Source organism: Lipophrys pholis (assembly GCF_963383615.2).
Source record: "Lipophrys pholis genome assembly, chromosome: 2".
Taxonomy (NCBI): domain Eukaryota; kingdom Metazoa; phylum Chordata; class Actinopteri; order Blenniiformes; family Blenniidae; genus Lipophrys; species Lipophrys pholis.
The window spans coordinates 12,266,861-12,281,520 of record NC_137636.1 but is presented as its reverse complement, the minus strand read 5'-3'; the positions used below and the strand labels follow the sequence as shown (position 1 = coordinate 12,281,520).

The following is a 14,660-nucleotide window of genomic DNA, read 5'->3' as shown; positions in this document are numbered from 1 at the left end:
AAGGTTGTTTTTTGTGACTGTGCCACAGTAAAATACAAACAAACTCAAATGACCACTACATCAGATGCACATTATAGATGAAACTATAGTTCATCAGTTATATTTGAAGGTCTTTTTTAAACATTGTGGAATTTACCTTATTACACATATTGTAAATGTTTTTATATTTTATCTGTGTTATGTGATTGTAGGATAAACATGCAGTGCTGGACATTACCCCCAATGCAGTGGATCGTCTGAACTACGCCCAGTGGTATCCAATTGTGGTGTTTCTCAATCCAGACACTAAGCAGGGTGTGAAGAACATGAGGACCCGCCTCTGCTCCGAGTCCAGAAAGAGTGCGAGGAAGCTTTATGAGCGAGCCCTCAAATTAAGGAAGAACAACCACCACCTCTTCACCAGTGAGTCCTGCTGAGGAGAGAAAAAGATGTGTCATCTACAGGGTGGGAGAAGGGGACGTATCGAGTGGGAGACATTTCACAGGGGGCAAGGACACTTTTCACACACTGTTGACAGCTGAGTGCTGCAGCGTCGGAGGCTGTCACAGCTCTGCACTTGTTATGCCGGGCTTCGTTCTGCTAAAATCCCTACAAAAGCTTGTTGTGCGCTGCCACACAAGACTGCCCCCAGGCCTTTTTCTCAGCATGTATGCTCCCTGTCAAGGGAGGAGCTGTGACTGTGCTTTAGGAACATCTGTTGGAGACCAACTGAGAATGTCCTACAGAAGAGTTCACTCAGCTTTGTCAGTCTTTTTAAAGCAATGTAACAGTCTAACCTCAGACGATTACTGTACAGTGTGCTACACCTGTGCCTCAAGAGCTGCAAGCAATTATTGGTAGAGCAGCTCTCTAAATACACTGCGATTTTAGTCAATCATATAGGATTAATACCTGCAGTACTGTAACATCGATTTCATATACTTAAGAATAACAATGTTGGTGAGGGCATCAATTGCTTTCAGAAAATATACAAAGCTAACAAGCAAAAAGCTTGTCACAGATGGAAAGTGCTGACGTGGCTTAGCAATTTACCTCCATGGGAGTCCGCATACTTTTGAAGCACTTCTGGTGTCTTTTTGAGCATCACATCATTCTCTGCCACGTTTCCGTTGGTTGTTGGTAGCAACAGTCCTAATGTGTGATGTAGTGAGGCGACATTCATATAATCTCTGAAAATAATGTAATGCTGTCTGTGAGGACCTGCCTCGCTTTCCAACATAAATTCCACATATTTCGGATCTTTGGTCTGAGAAGCCAAAACCGCACCGTGTCTAACGGCCTTTAATCTCCAAATAATATTGTTCTCTTATTAGTAAGTCATATTCAAACTTCCAGAGCATTGTCGTCTTGTTTTTAATAGTGTTGTTAATACTTAAATAACAAATAAATAACTTGGTCCCACTTGGATAAGTTTGATGTTCCTCCACAGCTAGAAACTACATTCTCAAAAGAATTTTTCTTCTCAGCATCTGTCGCAAATATTCTAAATGATTTATATTTCAATTTTGAGTGCATTTTCTTTTTCTTTCCTACACTTAGCAACCATTAACCTGAACAGCATGAATGATGGGTGGTTTGGAGCATTGAAAGAAAATATCCAGCAGCAACAGAACCAGCTGGTGTGGGTTTCAGAGGGCAAGGTAACACACACACACACACACACACACACACACACACACACACACACACACACACACACACACACACACACACACACACACACACACACACACACTTTTCATTCCCTCCTTATTCATAAATTTTTTTTTCCATTCTCAGGCTGATGGGGCAGCTGAAGATGACCTGGACATTCACGATGACCGCCTCTCCTACCTGTCGGCGCCGGGCAGTGAGTATTCGATGTACAGCACGGACAGCCGCCACACCTCCGACTATGAGGACACGGACACGGAGGGCGGAGCCTACACCGACCAGGAGCTGGACGAAACCCTGAATGATGACGTGGGTCCACCTACGGAGCCCGCCATAACCCGGTCCTCCGAGCCTGTCCGTGAGGACCCGCCTGTCATCCAGGAGCCTCCTGGCTACGCTGTGTATCCGCACTCAGTGCAGCTGGACCCCCTGAACCGCATCGACCCAGCTGGGTTCAAGGCACCAGCGCCGCAGCAGGTAGCGTTTCTGAGAGCTGTACGCCTCCCCTGTTGTCTGGAGGACGTGGTGTGCGTTAGAAGGGTTTTCTGGAGGCGCTATTGAAGGCGCCTTTCTTATTTTTACAGTTATTCTCTATCTACTCTTATAAAGCCATGTGAACCAAGTGAAACTTTTGTGGTCAGGTATTTATTGGAATATAAACACATATAAATATTATATATTATATAGAATATATATATATATATTTATTATATTTATTTTAGTTAATTGCCTTCATGTGTTTGTGGATTGATGTTTGTGAGAGTGTGTTTTTTTTATTTCTGAAATGGAGAAGAACTTGAATCAGTTTCACTGTTAACACTTATACTCTGTATTACCACAAAGCTGTCTTATCAGTGTGACTGTTGCTAATATTACTGGGTGAAAAATTGTTGTGTGTGCGTGTACCACTAATCACCTATGTGCACTTCCACCTTTGTATAACCTAAGATTGAGACTGTGACAATGCAATACCAGAAAGTATTATGTGCATGTTGGAAATGCCAGTGTTAATCCAGTGTACCTGTGAAATGTATTCACCAATACCCGATTGGCAGTTGTGGTATCCAGATCTAAGCATTGTCGTCTCGTGTGTGTTCATGAACTCAAAAGAGGTCAAAGAGCGACTTATTGTATTGTAACCATAGAATTAAATCAAGTTAGTACTCTCTAACCACGAAAACTTGTCTTCCTGCTAATTCCTAACCCTCACATGCCATCGGTTGGTGCACAGACACTGTTAAATGTTGAGGTGGCTGTTTGGCTCTTTTAAATCAGTAGGTACAAATGAGGAGCAGAACATTGTAAAGGGGCTGAGAGTTGCACTTGCTAGTACTGCACCGTAATTTGTCAGCGCGTGTTATTAAACATTTCTGAACCACTTCACAGAAAGCAGAGGCCGCAGCCGTCCCTAGCATCTCCCATCATCCCGAGCCCCTTGCCGAGACAGTGCCCACTGCTGTCGACGTAACTGTAAAAACTGTAGGGACGCTGAGCCCTGATGAGGCTCCCACAGCTCCATACAGCCAGCCAAGCCCCAACCCTGAGGCTGGCTCTCTCAGGAGACCTACCCCTGAGCTAGCCCCTCAGAGCACCACACCAGAGCCTCTACAGTCTGGACTGGCCAGTCCAGAACCAAAGGTATCCCATCTGATCGTCACCGGGCGCTCCGTGACCTGGCCCGACTCGGCTCAGCTCGGTCTGACCTCCTGTGCTGCTGCTGCTGCTGCTGCCTGTCTACCTACCTTCATACCTCCTGCTGCCATGCTTCTCTCTCTCCTTCTGCCCTGCATGTCTGCTGGCCACAGTGCTGCCCAGAAGAGACAGAGATGTGTGTGTGTGCGTGGTTAAGTTTCTGTTTGTGTGTGTGTGCAAATTCTGGTAAACAACAGTGGGTTTGGAGGTGGTGGCTGCGCTGATATGCCTACATGTAGAAGAGCAGTGGAGCTCCTGCGACTGGCACTGTTGCTTATCTTCTTTGCATGGCTGCAACATGTTTGCCTCATCTGCTGTTAACTACTAGAAGTAGATTTGTGCGTGCAGTATTGATCAGTGCAGATCGAATGGATTGTTTCTTTGTAAAAGTATCTATTAATTTTCTAACCATTTCATAAATCTTTTTTGCCCTGTGTGTAACCACAAGCTGGCAACCTCAGGTCATGTAGCACCTGAACAGAAATGTCAGATTTGGATGGAAAATTGATGGTTACTTCTTAATTGTGGGTTTTTCACATATTTGTTTACTTTTGTACAACGGTTTTGTGCTTGTATTGTTAAAAATTATTGTCCATGTTATGTTGCTCTCAATTGCAACAAGACAGTGGGACATTTTGTCTTCGTGTACATGCATAATTGCATGTGCAAAAAAACCCCAACTATTATACAATTTCTCAAAAAGAAACCATAATGTAAATAGTATAGATATTCATCATAGCCTGTAAACCACAATTTCTACAGCTTTAACAACAGGGACAACTAAAATGAATCCCACCGTTTTGTTGCATCGTTCACCAACTTTATTTTTTTACTTTGAGTGTTTAATTTGCCGTGGTATATTCCGATGTGTATAAACTGCAATATATGGCTGTTCTGCATTTCCTTTTTTTAATCTAATGTTATCTGACTAGTAACCCCCTCCCTCTCAGTTTCTCTATTTCAGGTCTTTCCTTCCTCATTTCCTTCTCTGCAATAATTTCAGACTTGTTTGAATGATTTTTTTCTTTATTTCTTCTTTGAACAAATTTATATGCGTTTCAGTTTTTCATATCACAACTGTGCAGCAGGGTGCAGTCGTTAACCCTTTTCCTCTGTTTTCTATTTGTTTGCCAGATGTTTCAGAAGGATCCATACAGCACAGACAACACGGGGAGAGTCGGTCACAGTATGAAGCCCGTGGCCTACAGTTCTCAGCAGGGGTACCACCCTGACCAGCAGTACAGAGATTACGACCACCCGCCCAGTCGATATGATGTCAGCAGCAGTGGAGTAAGCAGCGGAGGTGGTTACCTAGAACCAAAGTACCGTAACTTTGACTCAAACACGCCCTATGAGAACAGTGTGCCTCACCTTGACCAGCAACAGTGGAATCCCTACAGCCAGCCGCACTCTACTGCCAATTCCCAGGCCTATGATCCCCGTTTGCCTTACAGCGATGGCCCCGACTCCCAGTACACTCCTCCCGTACGCTATGATGAGCCCCCACCTCACCATGGATTTGATGGACGGCCTCGTTATGGTAAGCCGACAGGTTCAGGACCTGCCCGTTATGACGACGCTCCTGCTCCAATGTCTGATTCGCGCTACGACTCGGATTCTCATCCGAACGCATACCCCACAGCCGGCCGCTCCCCCGAACCCGCTGCCCAGCGGCCTGCTTTTAACCAGGGACCAATGTCGCAACAGAAAGGCTACAAACCTCAGCAGTATGACCCTGCTCCTGTGAACTCTGAAACCAGCCCCACACCTCCTGCTAAAGCAGATGCCCCCTCGCCTTCCCATATGGACGCTTCAAAGCCTGTGTCTGCCAGAAACGAGCAGCATGAGGATGACCCTGCAATGCGGCCACAGTCGGTCCTGACAAGGGTCAAGATGTTTGAGAACAAACGCTCCGTGTCCATGGACAGAGCCAGAGATGCAGGGGATTTATCTGGAAACAGGGTAAACTACTTAATTTCAACATTTGCTGAACTTCATAAAAACATTCCTTGTTTATTATCGCTTATCTTAATAATAAGTGTCATTGTTTTACTGACTCCAGGCAGCTGATTTACCCTTGAAAACGGGTGGAGTTATCCCGAAAGCAAATTCTCTGAGCAACCTGGATCAAGAGAAGACCTTCAGGTAAGCTTGGTGGGACGCTACTGTGTTCTTGTGAACATTAAAAAATACTTTTTTTTAAATCAGCTGATACATTTTTCTCATTTTGAATTTGACCATTTTGGCTGTACTTTCCTATGTCTCCAGAGCGCCAGAGCCTCAGAAGCCTCAGTCTAAAGTCGCTGACGACATTGTGCGCTCCAACCATTACAACCCTGATGAAGATGAAGACTATTACAGGAAACAGCTGTCTTACTTTGACAGACTTCAGACGGGCCCCAACAAGCCTCAAGCACAAGCAAGCCACGGCTATCCCAGGTGAAACTCAGTCCCATATTTAAATTTTTTTAACTTGTATTTTTTAGAAACAGGAAGTCTTATTTATAGTGTTTTTGATGCTGTCCAATATATGCTTTATATCTCGATCTTATTGTCATGTATATTTCATTTATTTTTAAAATGAAGGTCTGAGTCGGTGGACAAACCAAGCCCGGCTGAGAAAAAATATGAACCAGTTCCCCAGGTGACACCGACTCTGCCACCAGCCACATTGCCCAAACCGTCGCCTGAAGGTAAACATTACCAGCTTTATCAAAAGAGAAAAAAAGCAGTAGTCGTGATTTTATATTAAACAAGATGAAAGCCGATCAGGTGACGACGAATGTATGTGTGTATTGAGACACATTAGCAATCTTTTTTTTTGTCTGACCTTTGTGGCTCGTTCCACAGTCAAGCCTCCTGGCCGGGAGGACACTGTCCAGACCGACTTTCTGCCTCACAAGAGTTTCCCCGAGAAGTCTCCAGTTAACGGCACAAGCGAGCAGCCTCCGAAGACGGTCACCAGCACCGGAGCACCACCAGCATCCAGCTACAACCGTTACACGCCCAAACCCTTCACCACCTCTGCCAAGCCTTTTGCACGCATGTTTGATAGTCCCAAATTCAACCACAACCTTTTGCCCAACGACAAGCCCGAGACGGCACCAAAGGTAATCACATTTTATAAGTATTATACAATACAGCAGAGAATGCTTCTCTGATCATATTTATTCTGTACTTGTTCTGTCTATAATGTGACGTTTAAGTGATAGAAACAAGACAAATTACTATTGTTTGTTTTCCTAATCCATTTATCTCAAGCGTTTGAAAACATGTTTTGACAGGAATACTAGAGAATTGCCTCAATGTTATCCTCAATTATGTTATTCAAATTGTTTTAGTGATGGCTCTAATTTGTCAATTCTATCTTATCTCCCAAAGACTCAATCTGAACAATAAGAAAATGACTTCTACTTTTCCACTCCATACATAACCCTCTCACTCCATTCACATTCCTATATTCATTCTTAGTAATTAATTGTCACTTGCTCCTTTTAAATATATTTTTTGTTTTGGCATAATGTACTGAAGAGTTAAATTCACCAAGAATAGTCTGTCTGCATGATTTCTAACTAATTAAAAAAATCTAATCTACTTGATAAAAGTTGGGGGGGGGGGACCCACCTTCTTAGACATGGATGAATGAGTAAAATATTATCGGATCGGTGTGAGATGCGCTCTTCCTCGTGTTCGCCGCAGGGCCAGAGCTCCAGTCCAGTGAAGCTACAAATATCCCCACAGCCTCAGAACACAGACCACGACAGCGGCCTGGACACTTTCACACGCACTATGGACCACCGCTCCAAATACCAGCACAACAACGTCAATGCTGTGCCTAAAGCCATCCCCGTGAGGTAACGAGCTCAGTCTGGTTACACTTTAAGTACACAGCCTCGTTCATAAGATCAACGGTGTGACAGTTCTAACAATGTGTCTGGCAGCCCCACCGCTCTGGATGATGATGAAGATGAAGACGAGGGACACACAGTGGTTGCCACGGCGCGTGGTATCTTCAACTCCAACGGTGGCGTCCTGAGCTCCATTGAGACTGGTGTCAGCATAATTATCCCGCAGGGCGCCATCCCTGACGGCGTGGAACAGGAGATCTACTTCAAGGTCTGTCGAGACAACAGCATCCTGCCGCCGCTCGACAAAGAGAAAGGTAACTTATCAAACACAGACGGAGGAAGAAAGCTCGAGGGGAATTCTTTATTCACGTCTAAATTAACTCAAATTAATTAGGTCTCTTTTTTTTTGGTGTTTTAAAGTTTAATCATAGAAAAGTCCTTGGTGAAGATTTATGGTACTTGAACTTCTTATTTTGACCCAAAGGTGCAGCAGGATTTCAGTCGCATAGTTTTATCTGGATTAATTTTTTTTCTGTCTTGTTTCGCTGTCCTTTCTTGCCTCTTTTTGCTGTTTTACTGTTTTACTATAGTTGCCGCTGTTTTTAACCCAAGCAGCTATTTATTTTCAAGAAATTGTGTAAAGCTGTACGGCTTGGATGGCATTAAACAAACAGAATCTGAATGTTCAGTATGTCGATTCCTCCACGATTGATTTCGATTAGTTTGTTTGTTTAGCCAAGAAAGAGGTCAATTTCTTTTGAGGAGGATTAAAATTGATCACGGGCATAAATGTAGCTCTTGAAATATTAAACATCTCCAGTAGATCTTCTGGCTTGAGCTGCTCATTTAGTGGAGTTTATGATTCATCGCCCAGCGAAGCTTTCAGTGTGCAGCAGGCAGACATTTAGTTTCCCCGACAGTTTAGTTGGACCTTCACGATATTGTCAGCTCTGATTAATACTTTCGCTTTCATCAGGAGCTCAGGAGTTGTTTGATCTGAAAGTTTAAGTGATTGGCCATCATTGTCTGTCACAATGTCCATTGTATTTTATTTCCCCGTTGACGGGTACCAAGAGGATCGAAGTAGCATATCTCTGCTTTTCTCTATATAAAATCCTAATCCTGAACAGAGCGTCGGACAGGACAGCCTTCGAATCCTGCCCGTTTACATCCTCATGTGTTTGACCGAGTCCCTTTCTGTGTGTTTGTGTTTGTGTTTGCAGGGGAGACGCTGCTCAGCCCTCTGGTGATGTGTGGACCTCACGGCCTCAAGTTTTTGAAGCCTGTGGAGCTGCGCTTACCTCACTGTGCGTCAATGACCCCTGATGGTTGGTCTTTTGCTCTAAAATCCTCCGACTCCTCGTCGGGTATGCTGCGCTCTCTCTGTTCTTCCGGGGTCGTTTGGGCTGGCTGTGTGACAAATTGAGGGTTTTGGGTCACTGTTAAATCAGCTTTTACCCCTAGTTTTGATTGTGTTCTTTGTAATCATACATTAAATCAAATGGAATCAATTGTTATTGGATTATATCTTGATCAATCTGGGGGGAAAATCTGTCTTTTCTTGTAATGATAGCTTTGGTTATATTCATTTTTCATAATTCATGACTGGTTAACTCACCCACACAATTCCTCATTTGCTGGATCACTGGTTTAATTTTCTATTTTTCTTTATTTTTGCAAAGTTTGTTTGTTTGATTTGCTCCCATTTCTCTTTCATTTTCTCCACATCTTAACAAGTGTTTCTCTTCATTTAGCTTGCATGTTGCTTAAGCTTCTACCTGCAGTAACTGAATCTCACCCGTCACATTAAACTGCATGTTTTCTCTTCTCATAGTGATTTTTCTCACAGAGCCACCCAAATCCTGACCTGAAGAACAAACAGCGTTTACAGATCTCATGAAATTGGGACGCTGTCAAAACCAATAGTGCCCATCGTTGTCGTGTATAAAGAAAAATCAAATGACACAAAAGGCATGTCACAATGCAGCGCTCTAAATTTAGCTTCCATCCTCCAAAGTGTTCCTATTTAAAGGTAGCTGGTGGAGGACAAAAGATAGTTTGTTATGTGGCAGTGAGTTCTTTTAAACAGCTTGAATTTGTGTTTTGGATGACTAGGAAAGTTCCAGACAGATGAACCACCCCACAGCTCATCAGAAAGATAATACCTGATTTGTCAGGAGCTTCAAGTCTTGTTTACGTTCGTCGTTGGTGTTAATCACCAGTACATTTCGACATGAACGCAAAGTCAATCAAGGGAATCACAGATAAATAATGGGACCACAGAATGTTTAAATGTGAGGAATGGCTGCCGTTAAATCTTTCAAAATGATCAGAACAACACCTAGAAAAGTGATTTACTCCGACTTTCTCTGTTGCTCAAACTGTCTGTCTCACGCCGTGTCTTCAAAAACAGTGGAAATTCTGGCAGTGGTCAGGATTATCTGCTAATTAGCCTCATTTTAAGGATGAGACTGGGGCCTGAATGAGATGTCGGCTCGCTCCGTTGTCCTGCTGAATTGTGGGAGGATTATTGGACTGCGTCGTAATCCTCTTATTGTGAAGCAAGGCCACTCTCCGGCCTCCTCCTGTCCTCTTCTGTGGTTTTCTTCTCCTTTTGTTACCCTGCTTCTCCTTTCCCACTCTTCTCTGAATCTCTGCACCTCGCTGCCTCTCTGTTATCTCCGCTGCGTCGTCGTCTTTTCCTCAGTTTTAACTTCAATAACCAAACCAGAGTGATGGTTTGCCTCTACCAAAAAGCAGACTTGTCTTCACAGGGAACATGATTTTATTTCAAAAGTACCAGAATTCAGAAACTACACTCACACTAAATCAAACCGTTTTCATCAGAAAGGCATTTACTGAACCTTGCTAACATCAGATATCACACGTAAAAAGATTAGTTGATCACAAATTGAGCTGTAATGTTCAGATGTGTTTATATTGTGTCTTCGATGAACTTTCAATGTAAAATCCTTATATGTTTGCTTCTGTCAAAGCAATCGGTTAAATTGAATGAAAACCACTCAGATATTTTTGATAATTCCGTTTTTATTTCTCTTTCTCGTATTATTTTCAAACAGAAACAGATGATGATCTTTCTCATAGAGCAGCAAAGAAATTTCTCTCTAGAACCAACACTGAATGAAAGTTCATTTGAACTCGCCCTCAGTTTCCATACTCAAAGAAGTGAAAGTAAATTACCCTTAAAGAGTTATGCTGCCTTTTCTCTGACCTCAAAGTAAATCGGAGTAAAAAAAAAAAAAATGCTTTTCTTAATTTGAGCTTTTAAAGATTTGTTGTGGGCTTCCTGTCTGCTTCAGATAAAAGAAATGTTGCGTTTCGGCTGCAGTCACAATACTGTTCATGTGAAAGAAAGGGAAAGGGCCGTTTCGAGTTGAGCGAGTCGGCGTCGGTATAAACTGATGGCGCGGCCAACGAGCTGCAGGCAGTGGACTGAGGAGCTCCCAGCAAGGACGCGCGTATAAACGATGCAGATTCTCCGGAGTCAACACGGATACGCATCAGTGCAGAGTACAGCTCGCACAGACGCTGCGCTTTTATCCAGCACGTCTTACACACTCCACCCGTCGTGACAGCTCGTGCACACTCGGCAGTGAGCGTCCACGCAAGGTTACAGCCTGATTATTGCATAAAATGTGTCGTGGACTGTGGATCTGTGTCCACTGCTGGAGACTATTTGATCAGTGAACGAGACCTTCAGAGCCGACTCCACTCAGGATGTGTGTCGAACTAATTGCTGCTTGTAGCCGATTGTAGATTCTCTCTAGAATGTTGTTTAAAAAAAAAAAACACCATTTTAATTTAGCGCTTGTCGGAGAGATGTACAACTTGGAATTGTTGAAAATAGGTACTCAACTAAATCGATGCAAACGTAAGAAGATCAACGCTGTAGTTAATCCATCCATGTGAAAATGAAGAGAATACAAAGGGATATTATTAGAAGTGTTATTCCTAAAGGAAACAGAAAATAGGAGTTTGTTTTAACCTGCAGTTTTTCACTGAAAGGAGAGGCTGTTCTTTATTTAATGACTCTGGATGCCTTAATGCAGGGGTGTCAAACTCAGATCCTCGTGGGCCGCAGCCCTGCACGTTTTCAATGTCTCCCTCCCCTGAATGTCCTGATGGTTCATCATCACATTCAGCACAAAGCCAGATAACGAGCTGCTCATTGCAATCAGCTGTGTTGAAGCTGGGAGACATGCAAAACGTGCAGGGCTGCGGCCCTCGAGGCCTGGAGTTCGACACGTGTGCCTTAATGCATCACAGAAAACCTGAACTGATCTGTAGATGGCAGCAACACACATTAGTGCTGCAGTTCAAGCTCGGCGCCATATCGGCTCCCCAATAGCTTTAAATTGAAAACCAAACTATGAGGGTGAATTTAAGAAAATGTGTTGCAAAAAAATGCACAACGGACCTTTTTCATCATCAGTCTGAAGAGAAACATTTTGGGTACATAGGAATTCAGATTGTAGTTATTTTTCCTCAAGAAAACACAGAACTTCATTCAAAGTGAACATCTTCAGGATGTAGAAATATTTTTGTCAAAACAAAATTAAGAAGATTTAGTCCTTTTAATATGCGTGAGATCAAATTCGGCTGTATGAGGGACCGGAACTAACGTTTTATATCTCTGATTTAAAAAACAAACAAAAAAACAGTGCGTGGTCTTTGTAATCTGTGATATTAGAAACTCCAATATAAGTAGGTGGTAAAAGGAGGTTTTAATTTGCATCTAGTTTAGAAGTCAGTGTAATTTGGAAAAAGCATCTTCTCACATAAAGATTCTGAAGAGGTTTTTTGTTAACCCTTTGAAATCAAAATGTTGGCATATAAATATTCTCCACGTTTATCAGTTGTCAAAAAGAGACCGTCTTAATGTGGATAGGTACAACGTAGGAACAGAGAAATTCGTTTTTGGAGGCAAGAACAAAAATAAGCTCTGGTCTGAACATTTCACAGGAGAAACTCAAGTCCTCGAGGGAAACAAGTTGATGCTTTTCCATATCAACCACACCTCCTTCAAACTTCTGACCAACCACACAACAGAACACGTTCTGCCAGCTGATGTGTGCAGAACAAACTGTGATTTGGACGTCTTCTCTAAGTAATGAGGGTCTTTGTTAGAGTTTGTGTAAACCGTGAGAATGCTTCAGTCTCCCAGTGAGCGAGGAGGCTGCTTCCTGGCGGTGTGTCCCGTACCGATGGACCTCCGGCTCCTCCAGCTCCTCCAGCTCACTGATTGATTGCTGGAGTTTTCCTCCTGGCACAGACCTGCATGTTTGTAAATGCAGTTCCACTCAGACCCTACACTGACTCGGGTTCACTTTGCAGCCAACAAGACGCTGGGGACATTCAATAAAAGTATGGAATTAGTTTTTTATTGGTCCCTCGTGCTGCTTCATTTGAATATTAGCCACAAATATCCACTTCGAGTGGCCTGCAGACGATGGACATCGTCCAGTTCTGCGCTGGTTCACATTGAGACCTGGAGCGTTTTGGTTGGTTTAGAGGTGAGATGTGTTGATGAAATCTGTACGCGAGAAGCTGCCGTTGTCACTCACCTGCTCCACATCTGTCTGTCCTCAGGTGATCCAAAAAGCTGGCAGAACAAGTCTCTCCCCGGAGACCCCAACTACCTGGTGGGAGCCAACTGTGTTTCTGTGCTCATTGACCACTTTTAAGGACGGACCAGCAGGTGTGATGTTACTGAATGTGGAACCGTGGGGGGATGAAATGGAGACACACACACACACACACACACACACACACACACACACACACACACACACACACACACACACACACACACACACACACACACACACACACACACACACACACACACACACACACACACACACACACACACACACACACAGACAAATGCACTCCAAGCATACAGACGAGCAACACGAAGAAGCATGAAGATCAAGTTGGTGCTGTTTGAAAAACTAGAGACTGACGTCGTGAGCTGTCGTATAACCCCCCCCCCCCCCCCGCCCCCCGATTTGAAGTTTTGATGTGAAATGAAAGTTTTGATGCATGCCCCATGTCACTGAGGATTATATAAGGCGACGTTTAATGTAACATTTAGAAAACATTGAAGGATGGGTGGTGTTCGAGTGTTCGAGGCAACATACATGCCTCTGAAAATCGGTGTCCCTATATTTATGCTATATATGCATACAGTATATATAGTAGAGTAGAAATGTACTAAAAATGTGCCCATGAAGTCAAATATCAGTCGGCATCTTTATTATTATTTTTTAATAATACATGGGACCGAACATGAGTTGGAGTCGCCACCTTTTTTCTTTTTTTTTCACACATTGAGGGAACTTTTATTGAAGGTTTGATCAGGTGGTAACATTGGCAGGTTGAAGGAGTTGTCAACACACGGGGGAGCTGGATATAAACCCAAGCAGCACACTTTTTACAGACGTTCTTCCTTCGCTCTTCCTTTTTCCTCCCAGTAAAACCTTGTAGCGTACATTCTTCCGAGTACCACGTCCCTCCTTCCAGCCTGAGGGAGATCTATGCATGTTCTTTACAAAGGTCCAGCAGCCTCCTCTCGTTTCTCACGTCTCTCTCTCTCTCTTCCTTACTCTTTCTTTCTCTCTCCTCTCCGTGCACTCTCGCACTCACACAAATAAGCAGTGATGCCTTATCTGCAGATTATTCACTTTTCATTCAGAAGAAGAAAGAAAAAAAAAAAGATAAGTTATGATAAATTATGGTATAATGTCATTTTGTTGCCATTTTTTGTGAACCCACTGTATAAACGAGTTTGGGTTTAGCACACAATAACATTTGATAAAAGATAACCAAGGTTATGCTCTTCTTTTATCTGCTATGCATTAAGAGAAAGAAAGGAAAAAAAAAAAAAACTAAAGTGAAAAGAAGTGGCTGTAAATAAAGCTAGCATATTGCCTTGTTTCTTTTGTTTGTAAATGAACTTTTTGTATGTCTTTCTTTTTTGTATAAAAAACTTAGAGAAAACATGTTTTAAAAAGCGGAAGAGAGTCAACATGGGTTTCTTTGTATTCTGGATATACCCTCGAGCCTTGAAATTGTAACCTAACAATAATACATCACACCTTTTCTACCAGTGTACTGACATTATGTTTAAATAAAAGGTCTTTCCATGAGAGGATCAATAAAAGTTACCCGAGGCTAAAATACATTTAAAACATGTTCTTTTGAAAGGATGTGCTCTCAAAGTGTTCCCCTCACCGATTTGTGATACTGGATGCTATATTGTGTGCCCTTAAATGTATTTTTGTACTAATAGACAATATATTACGTATGGCACACCAGTACCGTTTTATTTTTAGATATAACACGGCTTTAATTGGATATTAGCTCTTCACGTGTGGCTGACATTTTTTCTCCTCTGCAACACAATTTTAAGTATACCACTGTATTAATAAATAAAATCATTTT

General features: G+C 42.8%; 1 protein-coding gene across 2 annotated transcripts in view; it reads left to right on the top strand.

The window, feature by feature from the left end:
• The window catches only part of tjp1a (tight junction protein 1a), a 104,244-nt gene extending 89,584 nt beyond the window's left edge, over positions 1-14,660 (top strand). For both annotated transcript variants that reach the window (XM_080489771.1, XM_080489772.1), the window contains 13 exons: positions 192-402; positions 1,540-1,640; positions 1,780-2,130; positions 3,040-3,291; positions 4,480-5,307; positions 5,408-5,490; positions 5,614-5,784; positions 5,932-6,038; positions 6,196-6,455; positions 7,045-7,199; positions 7,287-7,507; positions 8,417-8,560; positions 12,804-14,660. In XM_080489771.1, the coding sequence (XP_080345897.1) occupies positions 192-402; positions 1,540-1,640; positions 1,780-2,130; positions 3,040-3,291; positions 4,480-5,307; positions 5,408-5,490; positions 5,614-5,784; positions 5,932-6,038; positions 6,196-6,455; positions 7,045-7,199; positions 7,287-7,507; positions 8,417-8,560; positions 12,804-12,898 (2,979 nt within the window). In that variant the 3' untranslated portion in view covers positions 12,899-14,660. The remainder of the gene's footprint in view (positions 1-191; positions 403-1,539; positions 1,641-1,779; positions 2,131-3,039; positions 3,292-4,479; positions 5,308-5,407; positions 5,491-5,613; positions 5,785-5,931; positions 6,039-6,195; positions 6,456-7,044; positions 7,200-7,286; positions 7,508-8,416; positions 8,561-12,803) is intronic.